The sequence below is a fragment of the Leuciscus leuciscus genome, assembly GCF_965113295.1.
Source record: "Leuciscus leuciscus genome assembly, chromosome: 21".
Lineage (NCBI taxonomy): Eukaryota > Metazoa > Chordata > Actinopteri > Cypriniformes > Leuciscidae > Leuciscus > Leuciscus leuciscus.
In genome coordinates this window covers 6,784,142-6,799,061 of record NC_138745.1, presented here as the reverse complement: position 1 = coordinate 6,799,061, position 14,920 = coordinate 6,784,142, and the positions used below count along the sequence as shown (strand labels likewise).

General features: G+C 35.7%; 2 protein-coding genes across 4 annotated transcripts in view; both read right to left on the bottom strand.

Annotated features, from left to right (window-relative positions):
* plce1 (phospholipase C, epsilon 1) overlaps positions 1 to 2,178 on the bottom strand; it is an 80,849-nt gene extending 78,671 nt beyond the window's left edge. For all 3 annotated transcript variants that reach the window (XM_082151474.1, XM_082151475.1, XM_082151476.1), the window contains exon 1: positions 1,910 to 2,178. The gene's annotated coding sequence lies outside the window, so the exon portion shown is untranslated. The remainder of the gene's footprint in view (positions 1 to 1,909) is intronic.
* A 4,530-nt stretch (positions 2,179 to 6,708) lies between these two features.
* Positions 6,709 to 14,031, bottom strand: slc35g1 (solute carrier family 35 member G1). The gene is made up of 3 exons (XM_082151549.1): positions 13,580 to 14,031; positions 10,495 to 10,669; positions 6,709 to 9,233 (listed from the first exon to the last, which is right to left on the bottom strand). The coding sequence occupies exons 1-3, from the start codon at positions 13,905 to 13,907 to the stop codon at positions 8,486 to 8,488; spliced, it is 1,251 nt and encodes a 416-aa protein (XP_082007675.1). The 5' UTR covers positions 13,908 to 14,031; the 3' UTR covers positions 6,709 to 8,485.
* Between the last annotated feature and the right edge of the window lie 889 nt (positions 14,032 to 14,920).

Here is a 14,920-nt window from a genome sequence, read left to right as displayed (position 1 = left end):
CACCACTTTAAAATATGAACAGATATTAAGCACACTATAGGCATCACACACTTACCCACCTTGTAAATGGTTACAGAGAAAAACTGGGCAACTTACACAAACCGTCTGAGGATCACACACTACCAACTTTCACATCGTTCTGAAATTAACAACAAACTCACGCAGAAACATGCGCTTCATTGCTAGGAGATTTATGATCAATGAAAACCAGATGCATTCTAAAATCAGCTCAAACTATCAGGTTTGATATCCTACAAACTGGATAGAATCCCTGTCTGAAGCTTAATTTAAAAATCTGAGTCTGTTCCTCTCGTACATTACACGATTTTCATAAAAAACGGTCAACTCTGACTGCCCAACACCTGCATACTGGATCTGACTTTTGGTAATTAGCATAAACTCAAGCAAAAGTTGTGTAGTGCATTCCAGACTTTAGGTTAACTAAAACAAAAACATTTAAAATTAATAGAAATTAAAGAAAATATAAATATTAGATGAACAACTTAAACTTAAAAACTTTGTCTTGGCAACTAGGCTAACTGCAAATAATGCGCTAAAAAAATTGCAAGATTTAAAATCTTAAGTCACTCTGGGGGTCTAAATATATTTATTGATCTATTTTATACAGTTTTATAAAAAGAATCTCTCAGCTTTATTTTATTATCTTCTTTAAGCTGACAATGTGTCAAAATCAAAGATATCGTTATATCAATTTGAGCATGTCCAAACACTTGGAAGAGACAGTTGTTGACGCCAAATCAGTGTTTGCAGTCATAAATGTACAGTTTGACAATCTTTGACTATTTGAGGGTGTGTCATGTGTCTTCTGGCAGTCATTCTTGTTTAGCAACATGAACCTCTGGTGTGTCACAAAACTGAAAGTGCACATGACATTCGGTAATTCAATTCATGCAAAAATGTACAAAAAATATAAAGTATTGTCATAACTGATCAAAGTTCTATGATTACAGGCTTGTTTAATGCAAAGCAAAAGATCCCATCTGATCACAGGACAGTAACCAAGTACTACTTGCCACCAAGTCTCTCAATCCAGTTCTCATGTGGCAAGTAAACTAAAGCAGAAGAAGAGTTTTCCATCTATTCACATTTTCCAGGCTGGTTAAGGAAAATGGATTGTGTGAGTTTGAGCAACAAAAAAAAAGCTCAAACCCCAGGATGACTAGTGCAAGATGGGGTTACAAAGCTGGTCAACTCAGTCACACTACACTTTTACTAGAACAACATAAGATTTCCATTAGAGGCTGATTTCACCAAACTAGACTTAGGGGAGCCTGTAGAGGCAGAAAGGGGGGACAGAAAAATGTCTCAACTGTGCTTTTGAGTAAACGTACCTTTTACTAGAATATTTCCTTTTCGCATATATATGCAATTTTGAAAACTCATCATCGTCATCGTTACACACGATTTAAAAACATCATCACATCTTTTATAGAAGAGTCCGCTCAGTCACAGTCAAACTTTTAACACCTGTCTGAGCTTCATTGAGAAGCACATTTCACTAACAAAAAAGTACCACAGTAATACCATGCCCAAAACATGATATTACCATTGGTATCATACGTTTTTGCCATGCTAGCACCATTGAGTCATGATGAAGTAGGCTACCTTGGAGTAACGTGTAAATATTATACAAACGTATAAATAAGTTACATACGAAATGAAACAACTGAGGCGAATTAATACACGCGAGTCGTAAGGCAAACTGTCTTTCTTTCTTTCATTTCAGACATAATCCGAGAAAACAATGTATCAACTAACACACACACTAACATCAAACGTTGTTTTGAGGCCAGCTGCAGCATATTTTCTAGATGATAACATAATCTTAGGATTTAACACTTCAAACATAACATAAACACACGTGCCAACGACAGGAGATATAACTTACCGCTGCAGAAAGTCATACCAGAAAACCGTCTCTCGAGTCTCGAGTGAAACTTCATCGTGTTTTCAGAATATGACTGTTAAATGTGCAGAGCCGCGCAGCAACTGTGTTAAAACGGTGTTGCGTTTAAACTGATGGAGGCGGGAAACTTTCAGTCAGCAGCAGAAGACACTGAAGCCGCTCGCGAGCACACAATAGATGATCTACAGTCACTGCATAGGAATGTCTGAGGACTTTAACTCACGGTACCGCTCAAGAGACTGACACACTTTATTACTGTCAACAGCCTCACGCTAACACGCCTTCATACTTAATATTCACTTTCAGAAGTTGCAGAGGGACCTGATACTATAGCACGATAATACAGTTCCTGTATGTAGGCTACCATACAGTCTTTGTAGCCTATTTATTGGAATACCTTGGAGTAGACCTACCTGTATGGCACTACAAGATGTGTTTTAAAGTCATATCACATAACACGTAAATCTAAAAAACATATCTCACAATTCTAACTTTCTTTTCTCGGAATTCAATTTTTTTTTCTCGCAATTGAGAGTTTATATCCCGCAATTCTGACTTCTTTTCTCAGAATTGTGAGATATAAACTCTCTTTGATGCCAAACTTCAAGTCTGCAGCGCCACTTCAAGTCGAACACACCTACTGATTCATTTAATAACTCCACTATTGATATGCATGGACATGGAAAGGTTGATTCTGCTTCAAAATTTGGAACTAGTTTCATTGGTGGAGCGAAAAATGACAAACTAACTGGCAATTGGCTACTCAATATCACTTGCAAGTTACTCAATAGTAAGCCATATCGACGTTAATTCCACTTTGTTTGACATTTACAACAGAAACATTTGGATTATTTCCTTTTTTCCCCCCTTTTTTTTAGCATACCATTCTTTAAAGTAGGCTACAATGGAGTATCAATAATGATATCATAGGAATGCTGGATGGACATTATCTCGTTATGGCTACATTTGAAGGTTACTTCCTTTGGCTCAATTGATAACATTGTTTGATTTCCTGTTTTGCCAAACTACATTAACTGTACATTTGCTTTACAATCTGAAAGTGATGCTGGTTGCAGAACATATTATTATTATTATTATTTATTTTAGTCGTTTTTTCTTCACGTTTATTATGCTTTTGTTTTGCGTGGTAATTCACACCTAAAAAGTCCAGACAGAGGGGGCTTGTGTCCAGTGCCTCCCACCACTTTACTCTTTAAAAGAAATAACCTTAGGGAATATAAAATGGGCTATTAGGCAGAGGCTCATATAGACAAATGCCAATGCATATTCACTTTAACCATGTGTTTGTGTTCTTGGCAGAATAGCAATGATTTTTCCGAATTCTCAGTCTACAAGGAGGGAACTCTTATGCCATCCAGAAAGAATGTGCAATTCTTCCACTCCCAGTCAATCTGTCACATGTAATCCTACAGCATCTGGAACTATTGCTTTCCAATTGCAATTCATTTACAAAACCACACAAGTAATCCTTTGTATGTTGCAGTTCAGTATGACAGTCTTTTATGTTTTTGTTGTGTATTTGGATTTCGTACAAAGATTTCTGATCATTCATTGTGATCGCACAGCTGGCTGTGCAACTATAAAGGCATATTTTTGTGTTTGTATGTCATGTGTCTGATAATGTTTTGGAGTAGATTAATAAGGTTTCATGTAATTGCAAAGATTCAAATGAGTCTGGCACAGGTTTGTACAAAAGTGATTGTATACTTCATAATCTGTCCCTCTGTGGACTTTTTGTTTTGTAGGAACATCCACAGCTTTTACCATGTTTTTCCATCTAAACACCTGCAAGTGAAGGTTTTCATGAACTGAAGTCTCAACAGTTAAATGTGTTGTTGATCTTATCGTCTCAGTTGCAAAAACTGCTTAGACTAGTCTTACAAGTTAGTCATCTAATCTTCAAGACTGGTAATTCATTTTTAAGTCAGTTATAAGAAGGTAGATAGGTCAAATTAGTAAAAGTAGAACTGATTAGCCCTAACTAATTGCTAGTTGGTCAGACTAGTTCTTAAGCCACAGTCTTAAAGGGATAGTTCACCCAAAAATGTACGTCCATAGTATTTTTATTCACACTATTGAAGTCAGTGGGGGACCAGAAACTGTTTGGTTACCGATATTCTTCCAAATATCTTCTTTTGTGTTCAACAGAAGAAAGAAACTCATACAGGTTTGGAACAACATAAGGGTGCGTAAATGATGACATAATTATCATATTTGGGTGAACGCTCCCTTTAACTGAGAGACTCTCATGTAACTCTCCACTGATCTGTTACACTGCTGCCCTCTACTGGACTCTAACGTCAACTGGCCACTTAAATAATATCTAGATGCTGACCAATCAATCTTGAATAATATGCTCACTCAAAGTGACTAAGCACTTTTAAGAAATGTAATCACATCTAAGCAAAAAGCGTGTGTGTTTATTCGCTTTCTATTTATTTATTATTCTCTGTAACATCTGTGTTATATGGTCCTGTGCACAAACGTTCTTATGATTTCCATTATATAATTTCTTTGGCTCACAGTTGCTGAGTGGCAGAATGTCTTAATTCACTGATAGACTACTTTTTGAATGCATGCTTGACATGTGACAAACATCAGGGTCAAAATTCAAACAAAATATAAATAGTTATTTTATAGATTTAGACAAAATATAAATAATATTCTGATTTTCTCAAATAATTCCTGTCAAAATAATTAGCATTCAAAAAATGTCATACCACGTTCATAAAACAATATACAATAACTTTATAAAACATTTGGCTACTGAATACAAATAGATATAAACAAAAACATAAACATTTAGATCTATTAGGCCTACATGATATATTTAAAGCTATAACCACACAACAGTAGGCTATGAGGCCCTAAACTAAAGTATGGGACATATGGTGGTGGAAAAAAATATGAGATACAGTAGATGAGAGGAAAAATATATATATTTGTACGGAGCCCCTAAGGGTACACGGTGGTGGAAAAAAATATGAGATGGGAGTAAAAATACATATTTTAATGTTTTTGCGTTCGAGCACAAAGTCTCTCAGGTGAACACAAACATTTTAAAAGCGAACACAAAGTTTCTCAGGAAACGCAAAACATTTGTGAGATAGGCACATTTTTCCTCCCATCTCTTTTTTCTTTCAGTCCATGTCCCTTTAGGGGCTCCGTAGTAAGCTACTAATGATAAACATAAAATTTAAATTAAATAAAAATCACAGTCCGTTCATTCTGTACTGATAATGATCATGCAAATGAGCATGTCAAATATTAAATCTGATGGGACTCATAAGATTATTTTAACATATTTGGCAAGCTCAGATCATTTTTTAGATGTTACAGCAGATTCTCAGAATTTCATTGCATTTGAATCCTGTTTCAATGAATTTGTAATTCAAAATACAATCCCACGTCGTTGCTAAACCGGTTTGTTGTGTCTGTTAGCTGCAGTTCACACCGCTCCAGCCGCAACACGCTTGTTGTGGTTTTAAAGTAGGCTAATAGCCCAATTTTAACAAAGCCTTTATTATACAGTAAGTGGCTGTGATTTATTTATTTTTCTTTGTAGAATGCTGTCATTATTCTGACGATCACATTCTTTCTTTTGATTACAGCACATCTAAAGAGTTTCTACACTATTTCCATTGAAACATTTTTTTTTTAATTCAGCATACAGATTTATCCAGAGCTATTTACAAAAGTAATTTTTCACATATCCAGCACTATTCTAATAATATTAAATTATATGAATTATTATGGTTTTTCATAAAAGATTTACATTGATTCATTATGCTATGAAAGAATAAATACTGAACACGTGTATTAAAGACTATCTATCTTATAAAGGCGTGTAAACATCTAAAATGGAAACTGCTTCCCATATCTTTTGTTGATGATGTCAAAGGTTGTGTGCTCAAACAAATGATATGGCTTTCTGGGCTTTGATTACGCCAGTCACGATCTTTTACACCAGACTCACTTAATCATTTGTACTGGTGGCATCCTATGATAATAACCAGGGAGTTTAGTACGACCCATTCTACTGAAAATGCTTGTTTGAGGAGATTATAGTATAACTGAAATACCCAAATCACTTATTTAGAAGGGTGGGTGTGTGTGTTTATTGAATCTATGTTGATCTATCATTAACACCAGCTGCTGTTATCTGTTGATGAATGTACTGCATTGAAAAAGGTTGTTCATGTCTACACTTATCAACCCGTTCTGGGCCTTTTGTTTGAGGATAAAGGGCAAAACAGCCTGTTTTTGTTAGAAGGTCGAAACAGTCCTAGACCATGGGCTGAAAACTACAAAAATTAAATCTTAATTGATGCTGTGTATAGCGTTTTACAGAGCATCCCTAAATATAGCCTACAGTACATTTACATTTATCTGACGCTTCTATCCAAAGCGACTTACAATTGCTATATATGTCAGAGGTCGCACGCATCTGGAGCAACTAGGGGTTAAGTGTCTTGCTCAGGGACACATTGGTGTCTCACAGTGGATTCGAACCCGGGTCTCTCACACCAAAGGCATGTGTCTTATCCATTGCGCCACTACCAGTATACACAAAGCATGAAGTTTGAATTAAAATGATGACAAAATAATGAGAGAAAGAACAGAAAATCCACAAGAATGCAGCTGTAATCCTTCTTAACCACTCGGCAGGGGTGAGAATCACATGATTACCACCTTGTAGTCTACAAAGTTTAAATCTTGGTTAGCATTTCCAGAAAAAAAAGACGCTGCATTCAACCAGGTAAGAATCTTTAATTTATTTAAACGGCTAAGTTCAAAAGTCGTATAAATATGCAAGGTGAAATCTACAGCAGGCATTATTCAAATCGACAACCTTATTCAATAAATAATATGGAGGGATCTGCTCTTACATAAACGGATATGTCTTCAGATAAAATACATTTAAGGCAGCATGTCTTTCAGTAAACAGTTAAAAGTGCCTTTAATAAAGATAAACTGACACAACAAGTCAGTGTAAAGTGCTTTCAGGTCAGTTTACACAAACAGGTTTAAATAAAAATGTCAAATTAAAATAATGAAGAAAAGAAATAAGAAAGAAAATAAAATAAATGTAAAAGAGAAAACAAATGAGATCCAGTTCAGCTAACAGCAGAAGAACCGAGTCACGGCCTCTTGTAACAAATCAAAATATCTCATCTTAGTGCCAAGACACATGTCAGATAAATAAATAAGAGAGACTGGTTCTAGATCAGGCTAATATTTGTGCAGTAGACCTGTGTGTACATCTAAGGTACACAAGGACAGAGTTCAAATCTTTGGTTCATCAGGGTTCAGAATTATGACTTATTCAGCTTTAAGCACATATGATTCAAATTTTTCAAAAATAAATATTCAGACAAACTGTTGACCCTGTGTCTTCCTCTTAAAAGTAATGCTGGTTACAGTAGTGGTCTGAGCTGTCGACATGACAGATCTCGTCAGTTGTGGTTGTGCGTCCTACGATGTGATTAAAGGCCGATCCTCGAAGCACATGGCCGGACACAGGTGTCGCACATAAACTGGCTAGATGTTGTTATTTTTTAAGGTATTGAGCTTTCGGTGTCATTGTTTGTCTACAGCAACGGTGATCCAGCTGAACTCAAAAAAGTGTATGGCAGTATGGCCATCTCTTGCGACCATCTCTTCAAGCTCATTTGGGTCCATGTTGCATAGTTTCTGGCTTCGAGGCCGTCCTTGTAACGTCCGAGTTGCCGTCCCTGAGAGCGCATGCCGCTCTGGAGCTGGCCAGTTACAGTGTATTGTCAGTCAGTGACAAAGTGCAAAGGGTTTTAAAGGCATATTTCCCATAAGGTTATGTCATTATTTACTCATCCTCATGTTTTTCCAAACTTTCTTCCATGGAAGAAAAATGGAGACATTAGGCAGAATGCTCACGATGCTCTTTTCCATACAATAAAAGTGAATGGGACACAACCACCAATGACGTTTGACGTCATTCACATCATGTGGATGATGACGAATGGGGTAAATTCAGCAAATAACTTAAATTTCAGTGTTGTCCTCAAACAAATGTATTGTTTGGCTTGGAATAGAGTATGTTTGCCATATGTACTCATTTTATGGAGTTTTTCCTTTCCTTAACATCTCATTTAAAGTTCCATACAGGTTTGCAATGGCATGAGGGTGAGTAAAGGATGACAAAATTGACATTTTTGGTGATTTTTACACTCACCAAGCTCAGGTTCTGACCAGCAGTCTATTATTATGTAGCTTACAATAATCTCTATATGATAAAGCAGTATTGTCTCAACAATATTATCTCGATTAAAAAATATCTGTAGCATCTTGACTAACAGCCCACAGTTGGGGTAAGAATATCTACATTAAGAAACTACAAAACTACTGAAAATACTGTAATAAACTGTACATGCTGCATACAGTAAGGTCCTAATGGAAAAAAGACTTCTGATTACAGCAAATCAGCTTCTTTGGTATCTAATGCAGAAATTATTTGTAGGAAACATAAAAAATCTCTTGTCATCTCACTATAATGCGAGATCAGCTCTTATTTTTCGTGGTGCTATACCACTTCCTAATGGCCACCCCACTAGTGCTGCTGATGACACACAGCGCTCCTCCGAGACTCCACCATGTGGGTGTGCGGTTGAGGAACAGGAACTGCAGGATGAAGGCCAGGACCACATCCATCGTCCTCATCAGTGCAACAGGTCCTGCTTTCTCAATCTGCAGGGCTTTGGTGAGGAACGTCTGTCCGGCTATCCCGAGCAGCCCGATGGCCATGAGCGTCCACCTGTCCCAGCCGCAGGACGGAATGGTCCATTCGTCCAAGATGAACAAAACAATGATGCACTCGACGAGTCCCAGGACTGCATAGTACCAGACGGAGAGGTAGTAATGAACACTTTTACCTATTTTTCTCAGAATGACCATAGTGCAAGCTGCTCCGACCGCCCCGGCGAAGGCGGCCGACGTGCCTTTGATGTGATTGGTGTAGTCTCCTTCGATCCCAGACAACTCAGCACCAAAGAGGAATGGAGGTCTGGCTATCAGTATGACGCCCGTAAGCGTAAACACAGTAAAAACGACGTCCAATATTGTGCACCTCTCTTTGAGGAAAATCCAAGCCAGCAAAGATGTGAAGACTGGATTACTGAACATTATAACCGTGGCATCAGCTAGCGGCATCTGCAGAACTGCATAATACAACAAGATCATGGCGTTGGACCCCAGGAACCCTCTGAGGAACAGGTAGATTCGCATACCTCTTGGTCCCAAAAACCCAGTTCTGAAAAATGAAAAGGTTATAAGTTATTCCCACATTGCTGAATCAAAATAATATTGGATCCAATCACAGGGTCAAAAGAGTCATACTTGTAATATAATGTAGCTGAATACATTGAATACCCCTTACATTGAAATGGCCATTTTGCGCCACCATATTTCTACAGAAGCTCTAAACGGACAAGCTGCTCTACAGAGCGCGTTGTTGTTCTTCATGCAAAGAAGCTAGCTAAAGTCAGCAAATAAAACTGACACAATGATGAACAAATAACAATAATATTCGCAATAACATATTGTTTTACTGAATAATTAAGTAAATATAATTTCTTAATTTATCTTTGTAAAGAAACCTCATTGCTTGACTGGTTACTCTCTGCTTATCTTTTCGTGTCGGCCACTGTAACTTCTGTTAGTTGCAATTCGCAACCTCACCACTAGATGCCGCTAAAATTTACACACAGCACCTTTAAATATTACTAGTTATATTAAAGATTCATACTTGTAATATTTCATAAATTCAAACTTGTACTATTCATCCTTATATCGGATTTCTACTTGTATTATAAATTCATACTAGAAATATATAATAGTTTCATACATGCTTTATAGATTCTTGATGTGTATCAGAATCATACTTGTATTATGGATACATTCCTGTAACATCAGATTCATACTTGTATTATAGATTCTTACTGGTAATATCAGATTCATACTTGTATTATAGATTTATACTTCTAATATATCTGATTCATTGTAATGTATCGTAGATTCAAACTTGTAATATATCATAGATTCATACTTGCATTGTAGATTCATCCTTATAATATATCGGATTTATGCTTGTATTATAGATTAATATTAGAAATATAACAGAATCATACTTGTATTATAGATTCATACTTGTAATATATCAGATTTCTACTTGTATTATAGATTAATACTAGAAATATATCATAGATTCATACTTGCTTTATAGATTCTTGTTATATATCAGTTTCATATTTGTATTACAGATTCATAATTATATTATAGATTTTTACTTGTTTTTATAGATTCTTACTTGTAATACATCAGATCCATACTTGAATTATAGATCCATGCTTGTAATAAATCAGATCCATACTTGTATTATAGATTCATACTTGTATTACAGATTCATACTTCTATTATATATTTTTACTTGTAATATCAGATTCATACTTGTATTATAGATTTATACTTGAAATATATCTGAATCATTCTTGTAATGTATCATAGATTCATACTTGAAATATATCATGGCTGGTAAGACGAACAGCATCTGGAAGAAGCACCGAATCGCACTGATTTGGATGGCGTGCATCCCTTCGATTTTCTTCACAAGAAGAGCTGCACTGGAGAAGAAGACGGATGCTAACAAGCTATACAGGAGACCCAGCCCTGGACAAGCTGGTTTCTTTTCTGTGGATGAATATGACAAAACAGCTTAACATCAGACCTGTCAGTCATTTAAACATTTTGAGCAAATTAATTATATGGTGTGCAAATTGATTAATTAACTGTTTTAACGGCATAAATAAATATTTTCTGAGAAAAAACCCTAAATGAAAATATCTATCTATCTATCTTTATGTTTACTGAGCAGAATTGACAAGAATCTTTGCTTTTACGTTAAACTGTTCCTGTACAAGGTTAAACTGTATTATATTTTTCTCTTTTCCACCATGTTTATTCATTGGAGCACCATATGAAATCACTTTATTATCACAGTCTTTGTAGACAAACCGTCTGCACAAACAATGGAAACGAGACATGAGAAGTACACAGCATGATTTGGCTTTTTAATGTATGATCTGAATTTTGATCTTTGGAGTGGAGTGAGATGGAACAAAAACAGCATGAATCTCAACACACTGTTGATGATTGTGTTTCACTTTGACACTGAAATGATATCAAATGTGCCGGGGCAATGATGATGCAACCAAACGCAACTTTACTACCTGTGGGTGAGCTGAGCTGAGCCATGCTCAATCAGGTTGTGTGGCTGCCAACATTGGACAAACACCAAATTGTATCAAATGTCCCATGAGGACCTGGGCTGACTCAAAGATCATGGGCCCTGGAACATAACACATACCCAACAATACGGGTTTGGTTTAAAATAAACAACTTCACCTGAGCGTTTAGAGAGAACAGATTAGACAAAAGGACATTGTTTCCTGGTGTGATGCAAACATAGTTTTTCACATAGATCCAGTATTGCTCATGATGATTAAGCATTTCCTGTTATCTTCTGAGAAATTATTTTATTCCTTTATTTCCTTTGTGTAAAAGACAAGATAACAACTTAAAATTTCAAAACAAAATACCATTGGATATGTACTTGCCTAGAATGAAAAACAGCCTAATTAGATACAGTAAAAGTGTTTCCCTTCCAAAAGTTACCATGGTCACCACAGTTTCCAACAACATACAATGGACTGCTACAGTCTGAATTCAAAATCCCATTCATTTCCACCATAGAGGAATTTGTTTTTGAACAACTGAACTAAATCAAACTTTAAACTTATCACTTTTAAATTTAATCATGTATTTCGCAATGCTTCATAAGATTGGTTATTTACCTCATTGAAGCCGTTAAATACACCGTTTTGTACTTTTGTCCAAAATACTTTTTTGCTCCAAATCAAAGTTTGTGATATTGTGATCCACCTTGTAACTGGTTAGTGTGGTTCATGACTTATAACGCTTTAATGAAGGCTTCTATAAATTGCCTATGGGAAAAATACTTCTGGAACAAGCGCCGCAGAAAAACTAGACTGGACATGTTGCACTTTATTGTACTACAGTATACACACTGGGGTAACTTGGAATTAGCCACCACTGTAATATAAAAATACATAATTAAATCCCATATTAATGTATAAGAATTCAACAGATAACACTTTTTTGGATGACAGGACTGGTGGCTATAACCAAGAAACCGCAGTTTATTTTAAAAGCGGAAACAATGGTTACAATGGTAACTGTATGTAAAGGACTTGATACAATGTAACTGTTCTCGTCAGCTATAAAAAGGAGTTACCATGGTAACCCTGCCATTCATTTCACAATTACTTCAGTTAATAGATTACTGTAAAATCATGAAAAATGTATTAGAGATTTCCTTCAAACAGTTTAAGAAACAATCTGAAATATGATGTATAAACGTTTATTTAATTATTAGTCAACTTTTTTCTGGCATGTGGCTAATACAAAGTTACTGCAGATTTTCTGTACTATCGATGGTATTTAAAAAAATAATACTATGGCCACTATGGTGAATGTAACAGGTTTGATACAACATAACTGTTCTCGTCAGCTTTTACAGAATAAACCCTTAAAAAGTTACCATCTGCTATTTATCAAAGATAATGTAGCTATAATTTAAACTGTAAAATCATGGCAAATCAATATGGGATTAAGTTGAACAAAGTTAATGTAGGTTTATTATAGTATCTATGTTATTTTAAAAGAAGAAACGATGGTTCCCACCATGGTGAATGTACAGTATGTCACAGGTTTGTTACAACATAACTGTAATGTAACGTAACGTACCATGGCAAACCTGCCATTTATCATATTATTAAAATTGTATAGTAAAGTTGCCATATCGGTATTGGACGATAAACGTTCATTTTTAATGTTATCGTTATCTGCCCGATAAGAAAATCTGGCCGATATATTATGGATTATTTCCTTCAGCTGAGACTCTTCAGATGCGCACTGTTCGCCATGATGGTTTTGAATTGCTTGAAATATGATTGAAATCACTTCCAAAAGGAAAATACAGTAAAGTGCAACATGTGCTGCATGTCTGTCATATAACGTTACATACAATTATAATGAGAAATTTATAATTGTGTGGTTTGAACATGGCTTTTAATGGTGAGATTTTTTTTTTTAATTTTTTTTTTTTAATCAGGCTTTCAAAAAGATATACAAATTTGGATATGTCAGTTATCGGCTTTCAATTATAAAGAATTATCGGTATGACCAAAAATGTTAAGTCATATGGTAAATTGAAATGTTGTTCCGTTACAACAGTTAAAGATACGATCAGAATGTTTCTGACAGTAAGTTAGCTGTTTTTCATTTTTATTTATGATACCAAGTAGCTATTATAGTAACAGTGGTAGGTATGTTACATGCGGAAACGATGGTTACTACGGTACTTTAAGGGACTTGTAACTGTTTTCGGTCGCTGTAACACTAGAGTTACACAGAGGTCACACAGGTGTAGAAATACATGAACATAACAGAAATAGATCGATCGGAGATCAAATCCAGGCTCCGTATGTCTGACTAGTGTTAGAGTTGAGATCAGTTTACCTTTCTCAACAGTTTTTGCCCCCGTGTCCTCCTCCTCCTCCTCCTCACATTCATCATTATCCTTATCCTCATCGCGGTCAGTGTCGCTTCTCTTACAGCAAACCGGCACACACACCCGGTAAAAAGCCCCTCCGTTGCCCCGTCGGCAGTCCTCAGCGTCAGCATCCGTATCCCGCACTTCTGGTCGAGTTCGCATCTCGATTTCCTCCCCATCGACCCCATCGTCAACTTTCTGATAAAGCACTCTGTCGTCCACTCTACAAGGGACGACAGATAAACCCGTGTCATTATTACCTATAGAGCCATTGCGCTGTCTAATATCCCCCATGACAGAAGAGAACAGCTGCTGGGCATACCTTAAGCACGACCCTGGACACACACTTGACTTCGGGGAGAAATGGTTACAACCGAGCAAGAGCAACAAGTTAAATAATTAACCTTGTACAAAGAAAGAGTTGGTTTAGCGTTACTCTGCCGCTAGAGGAAGACAAAATGCATTTGAAGAGGGGCTGGACAACAATGACGTTTCAAAGAGTTTATTACGGCGTAGAGTTCATTTTGAATAAAAATGATATCGAGTTACAACTTGTGTTGAAAAATAGTAAAAGCAAAACGCACTAGTTCTATATGTGAAGCTTTTACGCAATTTGTATGAATTAATGTACCTTTTGTTATCTTATTACTTTACTTTAATTATTATTTTATATATTATACTGTATTCTCCTTTTCTGTTTCTACACAAAAATTCCTGACAAATAAGTTATGACAAGATATGTTTTTGCATTGCTTTAACGCATCAAAATAAGTTAAGCAATTTTCATCTTTTTATAAGTTATACAATATAAGTCAGTTTAATGTAATTTAAGTTGAAATGACAAATACCCAAGTTGATTGTTTTAAAACTTTAAAGGCAGCAACTTAATTTACAGTGTAGGCTATATTTGTTTAATATTTTTATGTTGGAAATGTGACTGCATTTAAATACTATTCAAATAATTTTGAATTTGATCATTTAAATTGGTAAAATATATGATCTATGCAACAAAGATTTCTCTTCACAAACAAAGTAAAAGAAATAACTTAAATTACTCCGTAACATTTTCCCTGTCAAATCTTTTCTGAAGAAAACTTTTCGGATCTGATTTTGACACTAAATGTTCCTTTTGTCAGAATGACACTGAAACACTTCTTCATTTGTTTTAGTCGTGCAATTATAGTTTTCAGCTCTGGAGAGATGTTAGTTTGTCTATCTGTTATGGAACAGAAACAATAATGGTAGAGGTGAGAAACAGGTTTGACAATATGAAGCAAATAGCAGTAGAAGGAACCTATAAAGGTAAA

Excerpts from the sequence above, each read along its gene's own strand:
- slc35g1 (XM_082151549.1), bottom strand. The coding sequence starts at position 13,907 with ATGGGGGATATTAGACAGCGCAATGGCTCTATAGGTAATAATGACACG. Across the intron at positions 10,670-13,579 it reads GGCAAAAACTGTTGAGAAAG|AAAAGAAACCAGCTTGTCCA; the intron begins GTAAACTGATCT and ends ATTCATCCACAG. Across the intron at positions 9,234-10,494 it reads CCAGCCATGATATATTTCAA|AACTGGGTTTTTGGGACCAA; the intron begins GTATGAATCTAT and ends TTCATTTTTCAG.